This window comes from Macaca mulatta, chromosome 7 (genome assembly GCF_049350105.2).
Source record: "Macaca mulatta isolate MMU2019108-1 chromosome 7, T2T-MMU8v2.0, whole genome shotgun sequence".
In the NCBI taxonomy this organism is placed as follows: Eukaryota; Metazoa; Chordata; class Mammalia; order Primates; family Cercopithecidae; genus Macaca; species Macaca mulatta.
Window position 1 is genome coordinate 177,135,816 of NC_133412.1, and position 19,036 is coordinate 177,154,851.

The window sequence follows — 19,036 nt, forward strand, 5'->3', positions numbered from 1 at the left end:
TCCGCGTTCCGTGGCGGGCTTGGCGATTGGACGCCGGTGCTGTCAGCCGCGCGCGGACCGGGGCGGGGCGGGGCGGGCGGTGCCCCGGGCTGGGCTAGGGGCCGGGTGCGGGGCCGCGGGCCGAGAGACTGAGGCGGCGTCATGTCCTCCGAGGTGTCCGCGCGCCGCGACGCCAAGAAGCTGGTGCGCTCCCCTAGCGGCCTGCGCATGGTGCCCGAGCACCGCGCCTTCGGAAGCCCGTTCGGCCTGGAGGAGCCGCAGTGGGTCCCGGACAAGGAGGTGGGTGGTCGTCGCCCTGGCCCGCGCCTCCGACCCGCCCCGCCGCCCCGGCCCAGCCAGCGGGCTTCCGGGCTCCTGCGGCGCCCCCTCCGCCTCCGGGCGGCCCCTTCCCCAGCCGGCCCCCGCCCCACTCTCCCCCAGGTTGGCCGCGTCCCCGGGCCGCCGCCTCAGGCTCCTGCGTCCGCGGGGAGGGCGGGAGGCGCGCGGGGTCCAGGTGCGGGGTCCAGGTGCGGGGGTCCCGGGAGGGCAGGAGGCCCTGCACCTGCCCAGGGCGGGCGCCGGGAGGCGGGGTGCGGGGCGCGGGCTGGCCCCGGGCGTGGGTGCGGCCCTGCCCGAGGCCGGTTCGTGCTGGGCTGGCGCGTGTGGACTGCGTCCGGAGAGCCGGGGCTCGCTCCCGAGAAAGTGGAAGGCGGCGCGTGTTCCTCGCAGGCTCGGCAGGGAGGGTGCGTGCTGTCCGCCGAAGCGCTGGAGCCGGGGGCCCCGCAGGGGTCCCGCCCTGGAATCGGGGGAGGCGTCGGTGCCTCGGGCGGGCGGCGGGTTCCGAAGCCATCTCCTGCTCAGAAGCCGGGCCGGGAGGAGGGCCAGGACCCACTCTGCGGGCCTGGCTGCCCCCACTTCCCTTTCGTCTACACCACCCTCCACCTCGGAAGCGAGATCGCAGTCGCCCACTGGACAGTTTGAAGGAGACCGCAGATCTGCACGCGTTTCCCTTAGGCCTAGACACGGCGGGAGTTGCCCAGGCCACTCCTGCAGCAATTGGAGCGGGGGTGGGGGGTCCCTGAGCCAGGCGGTCCCCTGGGCCTCCCGCGGGGTTCCCTGTGACCTGATCGGAGGTGCCTTTGCCTCACACCAGCCCACTGGCCAGCTAGGAAGGCCCTGAGTGCATTTAATCCCACTGCCTGTGCGCTAACAGGTGTGTCCAGTTTCTGTTCTGTGGATTTTAACCACGATAAAAAAAAATTGGGGGAGAAAGATAATTTTTGTAATATGACTTTCATGCTTAACACATGTTACAGATTCGTTTAATTCCCTCAGTGAGAGAACTAAGCAGACGTTGGAACTAGATTCAAGAAGTCAAAGTAGCACTAATTGACTGCGTTCATTGAAGCTTGGTCGGAGGCCTGGTGGGGGGGTGGGTGGCCACAGAGCCTCGGGGACAGGAAGTGTCTCAGCATCTACAGTGTATGCAAGCGTGTCCTGAAGAGTTGAGACCAGTGCTGCTCACCTCTCTCCCCAGTATCGCCACCCTAAGGAGTCTTTTTAGACACTTTCCCCCTAATCATCCGCCTATGACATATTTTTAAAATTTTACTTTTAAGTTGACAAGTGAAAATTGTATGTATTTATGGTGTAATGAACTCTTAATAGCACAGAAATACTCCACATCTGTATGAACCATATGGAGCACGTGAGAAAGTGTGGCCCAGACGAGGCAGAAGTTTCCAGCAAAGCACAATTTCTTTCTCCCTACTGTACACATGCACTGATCGTACAGTTCTGTTTTTTAGTTAACCACTGTGTTCCCCTCCTTCATTCTCTCTTCCAGAGCCCTTTTGGTATCAGCTGAATTGTTTAGCATTTTCCCCCACCTTTCTTTGTGACCTCTGCTGAGGCACTGTGGAAGTCCCGCGGTGACTTCCGACCGAGTGGAGTTGAAACACTTGAGTCAAGGTGGTACCCCTCGTGGAAAAGAAGATTCCTTCCCATGTTGACGTGGTGGCAGGATGCCTCTCCATTGCCCCCCACCATGTTTGGATGATTAATTGGGATCTGAGCAGCTGAAAAAGGTCCTAGCATTGGGCGGGCTTGGGGGACAGAGAAACCATTCTAGTGAAGATGGACTTTGTCTTTGAGTTTTGTGTTGTGAATTTTATTGGAGCATGGTCTTACAGGCCAGAAGTGACCAAAGACAGTGTTCTGGAGGAACTTAGAACGGGGCAGTGAGGGCTGGAAGATTTGGAATAAAGTCCAGCTTTAGTTGCAATAGCTCGAGGGGACACTACTGTAACAGTCGCCTGGCAGGCATGTGGCGGTGCTGAAGGGGACACTGAGCCACGCTGTGCTGGCTGTGTGCTTGGGGCTGCTAAGGTGATTGTCAGGAGGTGACTCAAATGTGCAGATAACTCGTTGTGGGAAATAGGTTTATTTGTTGTGGTTCGTCACGGGGAGAGGAGAATTTGGTAGAACTTGGCAGGTGGGTAACATTGTCCTTGGCTTGGTGGCCGTGTGCCAATTGGCATCATCGTCATATCTGTAAACGTGTTGATCCATTTTCATTCCGGCTCTGTCCTTAGCCAGGGGAGTCTGAGTCCAGCCCATTGCTCAGCTCCGGAATACCAGGTGCCTGACCTGGGCTGGTTTATCAGTTTGGGCCCATGAGGGTTATCCCTTTAAAATGCTGCAAACCCCCCTGGGGAATGTGTGCCTTTCTCAGAGAGGTGGCCTGCAGCTCTCAGATTCTCAAGGAGCTCTGATGCAGAACCAGTTGAGAATCGTTTCTCCAGTCTGTGCCTCCTCAAGAACCTGTGGGGCAGGGGAGGCAGAGGCGGTGTGTAAAGCTTCGTGCGACACCAGTTTGGATAGAGGTGCTTTGGGGGTGTGAAGGAAGCCTCAGATGATCTCTGGGGCTTGTCTGACTCTGCCATCAAATATCCGACACTGACGCAAGGCAGTGGGCTTGGGGGTGGGCGGTCCGGGCGTGCAGCCATCTGGGCTTGTCATAAGCAGCTAAGATCCTGAGTTTTATCCTTAAAATCGTTGCCGCTGTGCACCCCTCCCACCTCCCATCCGTGGCGCTGGCAGAAGCAGTGACCGCAGCTCCATGCTGGCAGGTCGACACCTTGATGGATACTCTAGATTCAGAACCAGGGAGGAGAGAGCATGTGCGTGTCTGATCACGAGCCTGGACTCGGATGAGGAGAGATCTGAAGTGAGGACTGTTGCTAGAGGCCTCTGGGGCTGTGCAGCAGGGAGAACAGGGGACCCTGAGTTCTGTGAGGGTCTCACAGGCCAGGCCAGACAGGGCTTTTCTTTTGCAGGAAGGAGTGGCCAAGGCTAGAAAGAATCAAGCTGGGGAGGTGGGATGGGCCAGTGGAGGGTCAGGACCTCCAGCAGATCAGAGAGCTGAGGCCAGAATATAAAAATTAGGTGGGCGTGATGGTGTGTGCCTATAATTCCAGCTACTCGGGAGGCTGAAGCAGGAGAATCACTTGAACCCAGGAAAGAGGTTGCAGTAAGCTGAGATTGTGCCGCTGCACTCCAGCCTGGGTGACCAAGCGAGACTGTCTCAAAAAAAATAAATAAATAAAAATAAAAATACAAAAAGTAGTCCGGTGTGGTGGTGTGTGCCTGTATCCCAGCTACTCGGGAGACTGAAGCAGGAGAATCACTTGAACCCAGGAAGCAGAGGTTGTAGTAAGCTGAGATTGTGCCGCTGCACTCCAGCCTGGGTGACCAAGCGAGACTCTGTCTCAAAAAAAAAAATAAATAAAAATAAAAATACAAAAAGTAGTCCGGTGTGGTGGTGTGTGCCTGTATCCCAGCTACTCGGGAGGCTGAAGCAGGAGAATCACTTGAACCGGGAAGAGGCGGTTGCAGTGAGCCAAGATAGTGCCACTGCACTTCAGCCTGGGCGACACAGCAAGACACTGTCTCAAAAAAAAAAAAAAAGGTCCAGATAAGGGAATTGTGTTCCAGTTGATCATGAGGAGAATTTCTGGCCAGTGTTTTCTGGGGCAGAGAAAGGGAATTTAGAGGGCCTTGTTGTAGGTAAACAAGGGGGACATGGGGACATTTGTGATCTCTGGCTCGTATGGGGAGGGTGGTTCTCGGCGGAAGGCTCTCCCAGCACACTGCAGGGTGGGGGGTTTCACAATTGCTTTCCAGGATCTCAGCGCTTGGGTAAGGCTCACCCTTGTGAGGTGCCAGGGGCTGCCAGAGCCTCCTCAGGTGTTTGGGAACCAGCAGCCTCGTGAGATACTGCCAGGGACACCGGCGAGCTTCTCAAGGGTCCCTGTGGCTGGCTAAGATCTTTTTCTTGTTTGAGACAGGATGTTGCTGTGTCACCCAGGCTGGAGAGCTTTTACTGATGTTAGGTAAAACTGAGGCTTTGAAGCCACGAAAAAGGATTCCCGGGCATCCTGTGGGAGGCCAGGCCGCCTTTAGCGTAGCGCTCCCGGGATGTGATCACCGTGTCTGCACCTGTCACCATCTTCAAACTGTCTGACAGCTTGAAATTCTAGAAAACTGATAGTAACGCACATGTTTCTAGTCCCTGAGATGCAAGTAGATTTTGTCCCTCAGAGGTGAAGTTGACATCCTCTCTCACCCCACCGCAGGGTCCCTGTGAGACGAGCCAGTTTACAACTCCTGTCTTCCTTCCTCATGGCCTGTATCCATGTCTGCTCTTTGGGTCCTCCTTGGAACTGGGTTTTTAATCTTATTGGTTCTCTCATTAACTAATGAGTTAAATCTTTGACATGGGCTCCTTTTCTGTCTGTAGGAGTTACGCTCTACCATGTAAACATGATTGTCTTTCACTAAAGGTGCATTGATACATGTATTTAAGTTGTTTTCTGATTGACGAGTTCTTGGGGGGCTGAGAATTAGTTGACTGTGGGAGCCCCACCAGCCAGTGGGTGACACTTCTCACTGTAGTGTGGGAGCTCAGTGCGTGATGGGGCCTGACTGTCCTTTGTCACCCCAGCCTCAAAGGGAGGGCAGGCATATGTCCTGAAATTTGGTTCTTTTTATGGTAACTTTTTTTGAACATCCATTTAAACTCCCTAAACTATGCTTACAGATGATATTGACATTGAGGGTGGAGGCGCTTTTGGTTTCTTGCGTGCTGTCAAACCCCACTCTTGGCAGGTGGGCCGGGTGCTGGTTCTGAGGAGCTGCCCTGTGACCCTCGAGGGGCTGTTGCTGTTGCATTAGAGTGGGGGAGCAGGTCTCGACCTGCAGGTCTCTGAGGAGCTCTGTGCTGGTGTCTGCTCCCACCGTGGAGGAACGATGGGTTTCATGATTTCTCTTTTTTGTTTTGTTTGAGACGGGAGTCTCACCGTCGCCCAGGCTGGAGTGCAATGGCGTGATCTCGGCTCACTTCAACCATCGCCTCCCGGGTTCAAGCGATTCTCCTGCCTCAGCCTCCCGAGTAGCTGGAACCATAGGCACCCGCCACCACACCCAGCTAACTTTTAAGTTTTATTTTGTAGAGACAGGGTCATGCTATGTTGCTCAGGCTGGTCTGAAACTCCTGAGCTCAAGCAGTCCTCCCACCTCGGCCTCCCGAAGTGCCGGGATTACAGGTGTGGCCACCACGCCTGGCCTGGTTTCTTCTTTCATTGCTTGCTTACCCACTGGGAAGCTTAGTTTATGGCATCTGCCTTGACCACCTCTGAGCATGTCATCTGGCAGGGTGGGTGTGAGTCAGTTGTTGGTTTACTGGACTAGCAAGGAGTGGACAAGCGCCGAGGGCTCTGACTCCTGTAGGTAGCCAGGGGAAGTGTGTTCCGAAATTTCACTGGGAGCCGTCTACATGCGCCTGCCCTGGTCCTCACTCCCTCTTAGCCCCACTTCCCTTGAGATAGCTCCTTCTGTGTCCATTCAGCTACCCACCCAGCCTGTGCTGGGCCCTGCAAGGTGGCCGTGGAGGCCTCCTGTGGAAGTGAGTGCCCGCCCCAGAGAGGCCTGGGCGGAGGCTGCCTCTGTGATGCCACTGCACAGGGCACAGAGGGCTCCTGGAGAGCACTTGGGCCCCGCCGTCCAGCCCGGGGGGCAGTGTCTGTGCTTAGCGGGCTTTTCTGGTTGGCTTGGGCAAGAGGGTCGGGCAGCAGATGGGTGTTATTAGGGTCACTGCCCGAGCTGACCCTGCCTCACTCTCCCTCTTTGTCTCTGTGTGTTTGTCACAGGCTGCACCTCTGGCCTCGTGGCCCTCACTAAACACCTTTATTATTTATTTATTCATTTTCCTCACTAAACGTCTTGAGGCCTGCTTTATTGGGTTGTTCTTGGAGGTTTTGGTTTCCCCGGCGAATGTGCTGGTTTGAAAGTCTGCCCCAGCCCACCCTGGTGGTGACACATGTGTACCTGGGATGTGACACAGACTGAGAGGCTGGCATTCCAGACACCGCCGGCCACCTATGGTGGAAACGGATGAATCACGCTTGATTTCTGGGCTTTGGTGTATTCTCCCTAGCTCCTAAAATAGCTGTTTCACTGAACATCAGAGCTGCTGGGTCCAATTAAAGGAGGCGCTGGTGGGAGCCTGGTCTGGTGCCCGGCTTGCTGTGCCTGTGCTTCCTTTGTGGAGCGTGCTTATGACGGGGTAGGCATTTGGCAGTAGTTTTACCTTATGTCTTCATCCACTGCTTTATTTCATATTAAATTGCTCTATTGATAATTTTTAAAATTTCTTTCACTAATATAATCAATAGGAAATTACCTTATTTAAAAATTTATACATCTAAGCTCATTGGTTATTTAGAGTAATAAACTTCTGGATCACTTATATTTTTAAGGGAGCACATCCTAAGTGTGGTCTGTCTCTTTTTTTTTTTTTTTTTTTTTTTTTTTTTGAGACAGGGTCTCACTCTGCTTCCCAGGCTGGAGTGCAGTGATATGAACATGGCTCACTGCAGCCTTGACCTCCTGGGCTGAAGCCATCCTCCCAGCTCTGCCTCCCAAGTAGCTGGGACTACAGGTGTGCAGCACCACGCCTGGCTCATTTAAAAAAAAAATGTTCCTAGAGACAGGGTCTCGCTGTGTTGCCCAGGCTAGTCTTAAACTCCTGGGCTCAAGTGATCCTCCTGCCTCAGCCTCCCAAAGTGCTGGGATTACAGGCGTGAGCCACTGCTCCAGCAGTGTGGTCTTACATTTAGAAATTGGCCTTTCAACTTGCCCAAACACAGACTACACAGTAAATGTGAAAAGCAGTCCTCCGTCAGCACCATTTGCTGAGAATATTGAGAGGACACCCCCTCCTGTTGGGCACTGTGGGCCAGGGTCACCCCGGAGAGACCGTCAACAGTTATTCTTACTGGAACCTGGTGATAACGTGGCTTTGTGTTTGCTTAAGCTCAGAGTTAAAACCCCCGTGAAGCTTTCTCTAGCAGATTCTAGTGGATTCTGTGGCTAGTGGACGTCTGGGGTCAGGGAAGGGACCACCACACAGAGGCAGGGACTGTGCCACCGCACAGCGGGCAGAGCGTTCCGGAACCAACAGGCCCATTCGAGGGCAATGGCAGGGCTGGGCCGCAGCACAGTGAGGGCGGGGAACAGTCAGACCATGCCCACAGCCTGTGGGCAGGGAGCCCCTGGCAGAGCTGCGAGCTGGACTTTGTAGATGCTTCCAGAAGGCTGGGGCGGGCCAGACCTGGTTTCCAAGTCCAGGAAGCAGCTTAAAAGCAAAGGGAAACAGAAAAAGGCTGGTCGTGGGATCTCATAAAGCTCAGGACCTGCCTGAGTTGGGGCAGTGGCGACATGGAACTCGGCAGGGATGAGGCCCTCGTGTGGGTCACGAGGGGCCAGTCCTTGCTGCAGAATGGCGTCTGAAGGGCCCCTGATGTGCGCCACAACCGGGACCTCTGTCCTCCCCCAGTGAGGCTCCCACACATGTGGCTGTGGACCCCAGAGGACTCCTTCCAGAAGCATCTGCAGAGTCCCAGGACCACCAGACTCTGTTTTGCCAACTAAGCACAGTGGGCACTTGGCACCCGATGTGGACTGTCTCTGAGCCCCCTGTGGAGGGGCTGCAGGCTTCTTGTGCTGCGTGTGTGGGTCCCGCAGGCTGGAGGGAGGCCCTACCTTTGCAGAGCGCAGGGTGGCGGGGACACGGTGAGGGTGGCGGCTGTGACGGCACCACATCGGAGCAACTCCTCCGCACTGACATCTTCTGGGGCTCAGAGAAGGGGCTGGACTTCCCAGAGGAGGGGTGCAGGGCAGGGGAGAGTCCCCACGCCTGTGAGGGAGAGGATCAGGGCAGGGTGGTGGAGGATCCATGGCTGGGCCCCCAGACCCCAGGGAGGCTGTGCAGCCATGTCAGAGGCGCTGGAGGATTGGGCGGCCACCAGGTCCCCACCGCGGCTCAGACCCAGAGGCCTGTGTTTCAGAAGGTGCTCGGCCCTGGTGACCCCACAGGCCTTGCCTGCCTTGTTGTGGAATCAGCCGCAGCCGTGTTCGCCGGCCCGGAGTTGGGGCTGGAACAGTGCCATGCGTGTGGGAGCAGCTTTCCTACCGAGGGGACGAGCCCTGTCAGCTGCTTGTCGGTGCCAGCACAGCCCGTCTGTCCTTGATGGAGCTCTGGGGCGGCTCTCACGTTGGATAAGACGTTTGAACTAGTGTGTGGCTTGGTAATGCTGTGGCCACCTCCAGTCTGCCTCCTTTTTGAGACTTCAGGCCCTCAGTTTCTGCTCGCCAGGTAATTCCTGGTCTCGTTTAGGGGCCCCTCCTTCCCCCGGAAGGGAAAAGGGGACTTCATGGAGCGAAGGTCTTCTCTTACATCTCTTTTGAGTATTATTGTGCTTTGAACGTGGATGATTCTTGGTCAATATTCATCCGAGTCCTTAATCATCAGAAGCAAAAAGACCCTCCACCTCTCCCAAGAGGACCCCTTTGAGTCACACCATTCGGTCGCTGGTTCATTTAACCCACACCTGTTTCTAGTTCACCACCCGCCACCTAGGTCTCTGACAGCGAGGACCAAAGTGGGGTGTGCTTGTCACACCAGGCGGCAGCCTCGCTGGGACCTTCTTGTTTCATCCTTACCAAGGGCCCCAGAGCACGAGGGTCTTGTTCTCATGAAGCTGAGGGAGGCGAGGCGTCCTGGGTCCTACAGCCCCCATGTGCTGCTGAAGGGCCTGTTGGGGAGTGGGTGGGCAGCACCGAGGCCCAGCTTTGAAAAAGGCTGTACCGGCTCACCGAATCCGCGGACCACCATTTTCATGGCAAAAGTGTCCTTTACTTTGTTAAAAGAATGCACGGTGGCCGGGCGCAGTGGCTCACGCCTGTAATCCCAGCACTTTGGGAGGCCGAGACGGGCGGATCACGAGGTCAGGAGATCGAGACCATCCTGGCTAACCCGGTGAAACCCTGTCTCTACTAAAAATACAAAAAAATTAGCTGGGCATAGTGGCGGCGCCTGTAGTCCCAGCTACTCGGGAGGCTGAGACAGGAGAATGGCGTGAACCCGGGAGGCGGAGCTTGCAGTGAGCCGATCTCGCCACCGCACTCCAGCCTGGGCGACTGAGCAAGACTCCGTCTCAAAAAAAAAAAAAGAAAAAAGAATGCACGGTGGCACAGATTTCCTTCAGAGCAGGTCTGAATGTCTTCCCCTTGGATTGGAGTCCCTGCTGTTAGAGCGGGGGAGCCGGCGGTGATGGCGGCATCCTCATGCTGTGCTCATGCCGGTGTCAGGGCCCCCCTGCCATCTGGAGTGAGCAGGAGGCAGCCAGGCCAGGACGGAGCCTTCCCAGCTGAGGTTTGGGAGTTCCGTGCCTTTGGTGCCGAGGGTGAGCGTGTTCACGGTGACTTCGTCCCGTGGTCATGAGGAGGTTCGAGCTAGGAACCCCCTGCAAGTGGTAAATGCATCCGGCTTGCTGTTCTAAGTGGAGACGGCAGGCACAGCTGGGACCTGGGCCCCTCAAAAGCAGGCACCTCACTGGGCCGTGCTCCATCTGGGGCTGCTGCAAGAAGCTGGGCTGTGGCCAGTCCTGAGGTCTCTGCAGCCCTCACGGGAGCTTGAGGCCTGGCTGGTTCTTCTAAGGAGTTGGCCGGTGGCCATGGCTGCCCACAGTGGGGCGTGGCCTCGGGCTTGTGGCCTCTTCAGTGAGGGCCTCCTGGCAGGGGCTCAGAGCGCAGCGTCAGCTGGGGGCTTCAGCATAGACCACCACATGTGTGTCTCTGGGTGCTTGGTAAACGTACCCTGCGCTTTGGTGACAATTTTTTTGTCTAGTCAAGTGAAGCAGTGGAAATTCAGGGAGCATCTTAAATCTGTTTTATTTCTAAGTGATTGATTTCAATTCCACCTTCACTCTTAGACCGACCAAGCATCTGAGGTGCGCAGGCTGCAGAGGGCTCTTTTCACAGTGGGCTTCTTTGCCATCTGGCATCTTCCGGGTTGCCCTGCTCTCCTGTGTTGAGGCGTCATACTTAACCTGTTCCCCACATATGAAAGGCTCTGGCCACCCCGCAGCCCATAGGCCCAGGCGGTGTGCGTTTGTTTGAAACAATTCATGAAGAAGGCACCTTCTCCTCTAGCCTTGACCAAGCCCTGCCGGTGTGCACCAGGCACCACACAGCTGGGCCGGGCCACCGCGCCTCCTCTCTCCCTCCTGGGCACAGCCGCTCTTGGTGTGGCTGCCACAGCTTCGTAAAGAGAATATACTTCTTTATTTCCTTATGGCCACAGTGACCTAACAACGCCCAGCAGATGGCCACAGGGTCTGTGGTCCCCTGGATTTCAGTGGCACCCGGCCATCACTCTGGGACTCTGGGTGTTAAACATGAAATGAGGCCCCCTGAACAGCCGTTAGACAATTTTTTTTTTTTTTTTTTCCTGGAACAGGCTCTCATTCTATAACCCAGGCTGGAGTTCAGTGGCGTGATTACAGCTCACTGCAACCTCTGCCTCCTGGGCTCAAGTGATCCTCCCACCTCAGCCTCCCAAGTGGCTGGGACTGCAGGTGTGCACCACCACACCAGTAATTTTGTTTTTTTCTTTTGGTAGTGATGGGGTCTCACCATGTTGCCCAGGCTGGTCTCCTGGGCTCAGGTGATCCGCCCACCTCATCCTCTCAAGGTGCTGGGGTTACAGACATGAGCCACCGTGCCCAGCCCCTTAGATAATTTCAAGGGTAATTCTGAGGCTCTAGTGAGGCAGCTGAAGAAACTTCAGATGTGATTCCAACTCAGCAGAAATAGCCCCGCCCTCAGGATGGTTGCCTCCTGGCTGCTGTGGTGAGGCAGAGGAGGACGTCTTCCCAGAGGGCATCCCCAGTGCCAGGACAGCACCACCTTGCCATGGGGCTTCAGGCCTGCTGTGACCCCTTGGGGAAAGTGAGCCCCATGGCCACCTGCCCAGTTCCCAGGTCTTGTGTGGTCAGAATTCCTGGTGGGCCCTGAGCCCAGTCACCTTCCTGTTTCTGTCTGCGTTTGTACATTCTGTGTGCATAGAACTGTGTTTGCCAAGAAAGTCCAGCCTTGTGAGCCCTGGCTTGTGCGTCTCGGAGCTTCTCTGCGCCTGGGTCCTCCAGGTGAGGAAGCATCTTCAGGGTGTCCCCAGGTCTGACATGCGTCCCCATGACACACACCAGCCTGTGTGTGCTTCAGCTGCTTCCAGGGGTTCCTTCACAGGCGGGGGTCAGGGCACGCACGCCAGGACTCCAAGTAAAGAACCAGAATAATAAGCTTTATGTCTCAGATACCTGGACTTTTGCCGGCTGGCGCCCAGCCCCAGAATCAGCAGGTCCCCATGCCCGCCTCGTTTGTGAAGTGGGTGCTAGCACAGCCTTCCCTGGTTTAGGGGTTTAGGTTGGCTCCTGCTGTGGGTTTCCTAGTCTCTTCACAGCGTTGCTCTTTGGTTCCAGTAACAGGACCAGGGCCAAAAAGGTGTTGCTAAGGTGATCTGCTGTTGGGTCCAGTGTGGAGGGACCTGAAATGCCGGGATGCACGTTCTGCTGCAAGACAGTCAAACCCCAAGCCCACCTCAGGCCCAGACCCCATGGGTACGCTGGGTGCAGGCCTTGGAGCAGCCTGCACCCCACTGCATTGGCTCTGGAGCCTGGGCACAGGCGACCAGTCCACCATCCTGCGTCACAAGCCTGCCTGCCTCAGGCCGCTTGGGTGTGGGGGGAGGTAGCAGGGCCCAGCTTTCTCAGCAGCCCGGGGTCCTGCCCCAGCGACATGGTGAGTGACTAAGCTGTGTTTTAACGCTTTGTCGTCTCTTTCCTAGTGTCGGAGATGTATGCAGTGTGACGCCAAGTTTGACTTTCTCACCAGAAAGGTGAGCTGAGGCTGCTGAGTGGGGGTGGTGGGAAGAGGGGAGGGGCCCTAACAGGACAGCTGCCCCTTCTGGCAGGGGACGGATGTCATCTTGTGGCTTGTTTTTTTGTTTTGTTGTTGTTTTTTTTTTTTTTTTCTGAGGCGGAGTTTTGCTCTTATTGCCCAGGCTGGAGTGCAGTGGCTCCATCTCGGCTCACTGAAACCTCTGCCTCTCGGGTTCGAGGGATTCTCCTGCCTCAGCCTCCTGAGTAGCTGGGATTACAGGCACCCACCACCACGCCCGGCTAATTTTTGTATTTTTAGTAGAGATGGAGTTTCACCATGTTGGCTAGGCTGGTCTAGAACTCCTGACCTCAGATGATCCTCCCACCTCAGCCTCCCAAAGTGCTGGGATTATAGGGGTGAGCCACCGCACCCAGCCATTATGGCTCGTTTTGAGTGTCAGCCGTGCCCTGTTTCCGTGGAAAGTGACTGGGCTGATTCTGCTGGATGCCATGGGGTGGGGATGCAGCTTGCGAGGCCTGTGCACCTACCTCTTACCCTGCCCTGTCCTGCTTTGCCCTCGCTAAGTGTGTTGCCCCTAATGTGTGCCCAGCTCATGGCGCCCCGAGGCCCGAGGGCGTCCTAAGCAGTGGGACTTGGGTAGTTGAAAGAAAGAGCTGAAAAACAGCCATTTTGATCCACAATTTTGAAAAAAGGGCCTCATTTCCCAGGTGAGGCGAAGCCCTGCTGTGTGGTGGGGAGCCCAGGGGCTGGCGTCAGGAGGTGCGCGTGTGCAGCGGCCAGCAGGGGGGCCTCGCGTTTAGGCGCGGCCCGGGCAGTGCCAGGCCAGCAGGGTCCACACCCGGGGCCGCTTGTCCCCTGCCCTTCCTCACTGCCAATCCCTGCATCTGCCCAGCACCACTGTCGCCGCTGCGGGAAGTGCTTCTGCGACAGGTGCTGCAGCCAGAAGGTGCCGCTGCGGCGCATGTGCTTTGTGGACCCCGTGCGGCAGTGCGCGGAGTGCGCCCTGGTGTCCCACAAGGAGGCGGAGTTCTACGACAAGCAGCTCAAAGTGCTCCTGAGCGGTAAGGACGCGGGTCCTGCAGTCCTGCGCGCGCCGCCAGCCGGCTCCTCGTGTCTGTGGCGATGCTGTGGGCTGTGCACAGGGCGTTCTGCTTCTCTTTGACGTTCTCTCGCCTTCCCTCCCTTCCCTGTTTTCTTCTGGATTCGTTTAGAAGCAGTTATAGAGCCTTCCCTTCTCTTCAGAGTTGGAATGTCGTCTAAAATGTGGGTGCTGACTCCGCTGGGCACGTCCATCAGGTGGGAGGGGAGGCCCTGGGCCCAGGCAGCACCTCCCCCAGGTGGAACCCGGCGCCGGCGCTGGGGCCTTTGCGACCACCGTGGCTCCTCGATGAGGGTCCGTAGACCTTTGCCCGGTAGCACGATGCAGACCCGGTTTTGAGCCATCTCTGGGGACCTGGTGTGGGAGAAGGGCGTTCTCCGGGGGCTTATGTTGTGCCTCCCCGGAATCTCTGAGCAGCGCCTTCTCCCCACTGCCCGCCCACCTCTGGCCACTCCGTCCCAGCCTCCTGTCCCCAGCTTGCCCGCCATGGGGTCTGGGACCACCTGCCTTCCCGCCCACAGCTCCGCCCTGTGTGAAACGGGCATGGTGCCTGGCTGGACAGTGGGCTTTGTTGTGCTTCCTTTCTGCTGTCTTGGTCCTGCCAGCTCTTAGGACCTGCGAGCAGAGGGGTTTATTGTTCTTTGATCTGGACCTTGGTGATGGATTCCCTGCATCCTTTGAAGGATGTAAAAAAATTTCTAGGAGCTTTGTAAGCAAGCAGAACCTGTTTAGAGCAGACCTTTTCGTTTACCTCTTAAACCCTTGATCCATGACTGCCTTTTTGCTCAGCTGAAGAGGTCCTTAGAACAAAGCTGTGGTTTGTTTCTTGATGTTTTCACTCTGTCCTCTGTGTGTGCGTCTCCTGCTGGTACTCGTGGGAAGGGTTAGGTGGAAAAGAAGCAGACCCTGTTCTCACATTTGCTTTTGTGTTCCCAAGGAGCCACCTTCCTCGTCACGTTTGGAAACTCAGAGAAACCCGAAACTATGATTTGTCGTCTTTCCAATAACCAGAGGTAAGAGCCAGATCCTGCTTGGCACGGGGCAGCATTGTCACAGACCGGGAGCCTCGGTGGCACTGAGCCTGAGAGTGACCCGATTTGGACACTTTTATTTGATGTAGATACTTGTTTCTGGATGGAGACAGCCACTATGAAATCGAAATTGTGCACATTTCCACCGTGCAGCTCCTCACAGAAGGCTTCCCTCCTGGAGGTAAATGCCAGCACGTCCTTTCCTAAGCCAGGAGGGTTTGGTGCCATGCATGGGTGACAAGAGGAGCGTCCACTTTTGGGATCAGGCAGCCACCCTGAGGAACGGGGTCTGCTGGGTCTCCAGGACAGCCTGCCTTTCCTCTTTGGGGGGCGTGTATTTACTCAGTGGCTTTAGAACTCGCCAGGTGAGTGGAGACTTAAACCGTAAGACAACAAAGGGAAATTTGCCTCAGCATGTCGTAATGATTTCCTCTGCTCTAAATGCTGTAATGTATCATTCCGTTTATTGTTGGACTCAAACCAAGGATAAAGCCCCAAATGCAATAACTGAGATCCCCAGAAAGGTCTGAGTGGTGGCTCATCGGGAGCCAGCACTTCAGCCCTCCTCCTGCAGGCGTCTGTGCAGACCAAACCCCTGGTGCGTTTCCTGGTGAGCTTTGGCCCAGCCTGGGCCTCTCCACTAAACTCCGCTGACGGGGAGCTCGCATCCTGTTATCTGCAAACTGTGCTGACAGATGCGCGTGCCGTAACCCATGTTGCTTTCTTTCCGTTCTCTCACCGGCTCTTGGGTGCTCCTTCTCGCCACTGCCTGCCCACCTTCTTGCCATAGAAAAAGACATTCACGCTTACACCAGCCTCCTGGGGAGCCAGCCTGCCTCTGAAGGTCAGCCTCTTCCTCCTCGCCGGGGCTCCCTGCATGCGGCGGACCCGTTCCTCCCCTCGCCACCTGGCTTCTGTCCACGGGGTGGTCCGTGCCAGGGTTCTTTGTGAAACCTGGATTCACTTCTTTTGGTTGACTTAAGAGAGATGTTGGGTCTGGTACGTGGGTTTCTAAAGCATAAATGAAGATACCGCAGCAGATGTACTTTCTCAGTTCTGTCTCGGGGGGAGGGTTACCCAGCAGTTGACAGCTCTCTGTCAGTACCTGCCAGCCCTGAACTGGCTGAGGCCAGGGGGCATGGGTGCTCACAGGGGCTCACCTGCCCTCGGGAGCCTCTCCCAACTTTGCCCTTCCCACTGAGGCCTGGCACTCCCCAGCTCAATGTGGCCTCCTGGGACCCTTAACTCTCCTGGCACTTCTGTCAGCCTCCTGAATGATGAGGTGAGATGCCCAGGCCAGTGTTTTGCCACCTCTGTCCTGAGTTCAGGGACGTGTTTGGAGCCGGGATGGTGTCAAGCTGGTTGCCTTGAGCAGGCTGCGTGGTATAGACGCCCAGGTGCGAAGGGTAGGGTCTGGAGAAGCGGGGGTCACCCCAAGCACCCCTCTCTGCCTGCCTCCTCCTGGGGAGCCTGAGGCTCAGATGAAGGCCAGTGCTTAGGGGCATCCAGTGCTCCTGAGGCCGGGGCAATGGAGCCTCCGGGACTGCTCTCCTGGGCTGACCCTCCCCAGGGCTTCTGGCACTGTGTCCCCTTGTGATGGCTTGGGGGGTGCAGTGAGCCCCACTCTGCACAGTCTCAGTAGAGCCCTTCAGACCCCAGCACCGTCTTCCAGTGGGGGCGGGGACAGTAGTAACAGTCCCCTGACCTGAAGGCAGCCAGGGGGCCGCCTGCCAGCCTGGGCCCTGTAGGGCAGGCCACACACTCATTCTTTCACGGCCAGATAGTAAACCTTTGCCAGCCCCATGTGCCGTGGTAAGGTGGAGGCAGCTGCAGAAGACAGGGTGACAGACGGCCATGGCTCTGGTCCAGTGGTGCTTTATCAAGCAAACGCAGGCGGTGGACAGAGCCAGGTCACTCTGCTCTAGAGCCCAGGCAGGACGTTACACTGATAGGGAAGGTTCCCCAGTGTAGGGGCTGGGTGGGTGTGCCCTAACCATAGAACCGGGCTTATGAAATGTGGTTCCAGAGGCCCGGCATGGTGGGGGCCTGTAACCCCAGCACTTTGGGAGGCTGAGGCGGGTGGATCACCTGAGGTCAGGAGTTCGAGACCATCCTGGCCAACATGGTGAAACCCTGTCTCTACTAAAAATATAAAAATTAGCCAGGCATGGTGGCAGGCGCCTGTAGTCTCAGCTACTTGGGAGGCTGAGGCAGGAGAATCGCTTGAACCCAGGAGGCGGAGATTGCAGTGAGCCGAGATCCCACCACTGCACTCCAGCCTGGGTGACAGAGACTCCAAAAAAAAAAAAAAAGAAAAAAAAGCCAGGCACGGTGGTTCACACCTATAAGCCTAGCACTTTGGGAGGCCGAGTTGGGCACCTGAGATCGGGAGTTCGAGACCAGCCTGACCAACATGGAGAAACCCTGTCTGTCCTAAAACTACAAAAGAGAAAAAAAAAAAAAAGCTGGGCATGGTGGCACATGCCTGTAGTCCCAGCTACTCAGGAGGCTGAGGCAGGAGAATCCCTTGAACCCGGGAGGCGGAGGGGGCGGTGAGCCAAGATCGGGCCACTGCACTCCAGCCTGGGCAACAAGAACAAAAACTGTGTCGCGGGGGCGGGGGTGGGGGGAGGGGAAGAAAGGAAAAGTGTGGTTCCGGGGCCTCCGGCGCTTGCAGCTGCAGCCTTGACGCCCACTCCACCAACCGGCAGAAGAGCCGGCCCTGGGTGCTGATGGGGGGATGTGTGTCTGATGGAGGGGTCTCCCGAGAGGTCAGCGATTGCTCACGATGGGGCTTCCCTCCCAAGTCATTAAATTCATGGGAGGCTGCATCCCATGGGTCTCTTTCAACTCCAGCCCTGCCTGAGGAGTCGCTCTCTTGAGCGGTTCATTGTTGGAGCAAGTGCTGGAATTGAGTCATTGTCACTGGATCAGCTGGTCACTGCTGCCCAAAGACGGGGAGTCTGGGTCCCCTAGGTCTGGGGAGATGGCCCGTGACCAGGCTGGGGTGGCATTTCCCTGGCACTGGGCCTTTGTACTGACAGTCCCCTCTGTGCTGCTCCTCAGAGGCTGAGGCCTCCGACTCCTGGGTGTGAGGCCAGCTGTGGCCCTGACCATCTGCTTGGCCTGTCGGTGGCCAGGGCACTCTCGAGGTGGCCTCCCCTTTTCCCCCAGCCCTGGGTGCAGGTGGGCATCTCTGCAGGAGCCAGTCTGGTCTGGGGGTTCTCTGAAGGCAGGAACCCCCACAGGCCCCAGGGCACAGCAGCGCCTCAATTAGCGGAGAACGAGGCCTCTTGTGGTGATGCGGCTCTGGTGGTTTGTCCCCAGCCCTGGGGCACCCGGCTGAGTGTCTTCGTCCCTCTCCCACCTACCCTGTGAGCTTGGGGTCTCCCTTCAGAGGCCTGAGATGGTGTTTCCTGGGTGCTCCTGAGCACCAGTCCTCACAGCCAGGCTACTCTTGGGACCAGCACAAGGTTAGGAAGGTGTCCTGGCCACCACCACCTTGGGGCTGGTGACCACCTGGGCACTCAGGGTCTCCTTTGGGCCGTCTTACCTCGTCTCCCTCCTCCAGGAGGCAACGCACGGGCCACAGGCATGTTCCTGCAGTATACAGTGCCGGGGACGGAGGGTGTGACCCAGCTGAAACTGACAGCGGTGGAGGACGCGAATGTGGGCAGGAGGCAGGCGGTGGCGTGGCTAGTAGCCATGCACAAGGTACCTGAGCCCAGGCCAGGGAGGCTGGGCCCTTTGGCTTAGAGCAAAAGCTTGCCTTTCCCAGAGGAAGCTGTGTCCTGCCATTTGACCCCCATTCCCACAATCTGTTCCCCCTCGGCTGGGGTGCCCATGCCATCTCCCCTCAAATGCACTCAGGCTTGGCTCCACCAGGCACAGGACCAAGCAGGTCTCACTGTGTTGATCTTATCTGATCTGCAGGCTGCAAAGCTCCTCTACGAATCTCGGGACCAGTAACTCTACGTGGGTCTGAGCTTGGAGTACGTGTGGTCACCAGGACTGAGTCGCTTGGAACAGCAGAGCCTGCTCCTTGCGCACCACAGGGATTAATCCTGCTTGTGCTGGGAAATGCAACTCAGAAGTGTTCACTTATCTAGTGCAATATGTTCACAGTTTATTAATGCTTTAAACAGCTTCATGTTTTAGAATTTGTGTATTGTCAATACTTAATTGGGGGTGGGAGAGACTGAGCTACACTACTGCTAAACTATTTTTAGCATAATATATACTGTTTTTATGAGTTCCCAGCTTTACTAGAAGGTTCTGGCCCATCGATATTCATTTCATTTAACTCTTCCACAGAACCAGTTTGGGTAGTAGGAACTCAGGCTTCTGATCTGCAGTAGAGCCTGCTCACCTCTAATAGCCAGTTTACAGCACTTGCCTTAGCCTGTTTTACAGACTGTCCACTTACCTTATCACTAATTTTGGACTTTTGGGCTGTGAGTGATCCTTTGATACTTCACTAAGGGGAACGTGGGGGCTTTGTGTTTTGTACTTTTCACTCACTATTTCACTTTATTAAGATGACTGTACAGCAATTTGTATATAAAGCTTATGATTAAAACCTATTTTGAACATACGGACAAGGCCTCGCCTTCCTGTGTCCAGA

At 56.3% G+C, this 19,036-nt stretch overlaps 1 protein-coding gene across 3 annotated transcripts; it reads left to right on the forward strand.

Moving 5' to 3' along the window:
- The first annotated feature begins 122 nt into the window (after nt 1–122).
- ZFYVE21 (zinc finger FYVE-type containing 21) lies at nt 123–19,006 on the forward strand. 3 transcript variants are annotated; one of them, XM_015144580.2, is made up of 8 exons: nt 123–279; nt 12,227–12,277; nt 13,175–13,343; nt 14,319–14,394; nt 14,502–14,593; nt 15,203–15,256; nt 17,984–18,126; nt 18,346–19,006. In XM_015144580.2, the coding sequence occupies exons 1-8, from the start codon at nt 142–144 to the stop codon at nt 18,379–18,381; spliced, it is 759 nt and encodes a 252-aa protein (XP_015000066.1). In that variant the 5' UTR covers nt 123–141; the 3' UTR covers nt 18,382–19,006. The 3 variants fall into 3 exon arrangements, with proteins under 3 accessions (XP_015000066.1, XP_015000067.1, XP_077798118.1); XM_015144581.2 differs by lacking the exon at nt 15,203–15,256; XM_077941992.1 differs by lacking the exons at nt 14,502–14,593; nt 15,203–15,256.
- The last annotated feature ends 30 nt before the right edge of the window (nt 19,007–19,036 follow it).

What these genes read in the sequence shown, in the direction of transcription:
- ZFYVE21 (XM_015144580.2), top strand. Translation starts at nt 142, where the DNA reads ATGTCCTCCGAGGTGTCCGCGCGCCGCGACGCCAAGAAGCTGGTGCGC. An exon ending in TTGACTTTCTCACCAGAAAG is followed by an intron (nt 12,278 to 13,174) that starts GTGAGCTGAGGC and finishes GCATCTGCCCAG; the next exon opens with CACCACTGTCGCCGCTGCGG. An exon ending in GGCTAGTAGCCATGCACAAG is followed by an intron (nt 18,127 to 18,345) that starts GTACCTGAGCCC and finishes TCTGATCTGCAG; the next exon opens with GCTGCAAAGCTCCTCTACGA.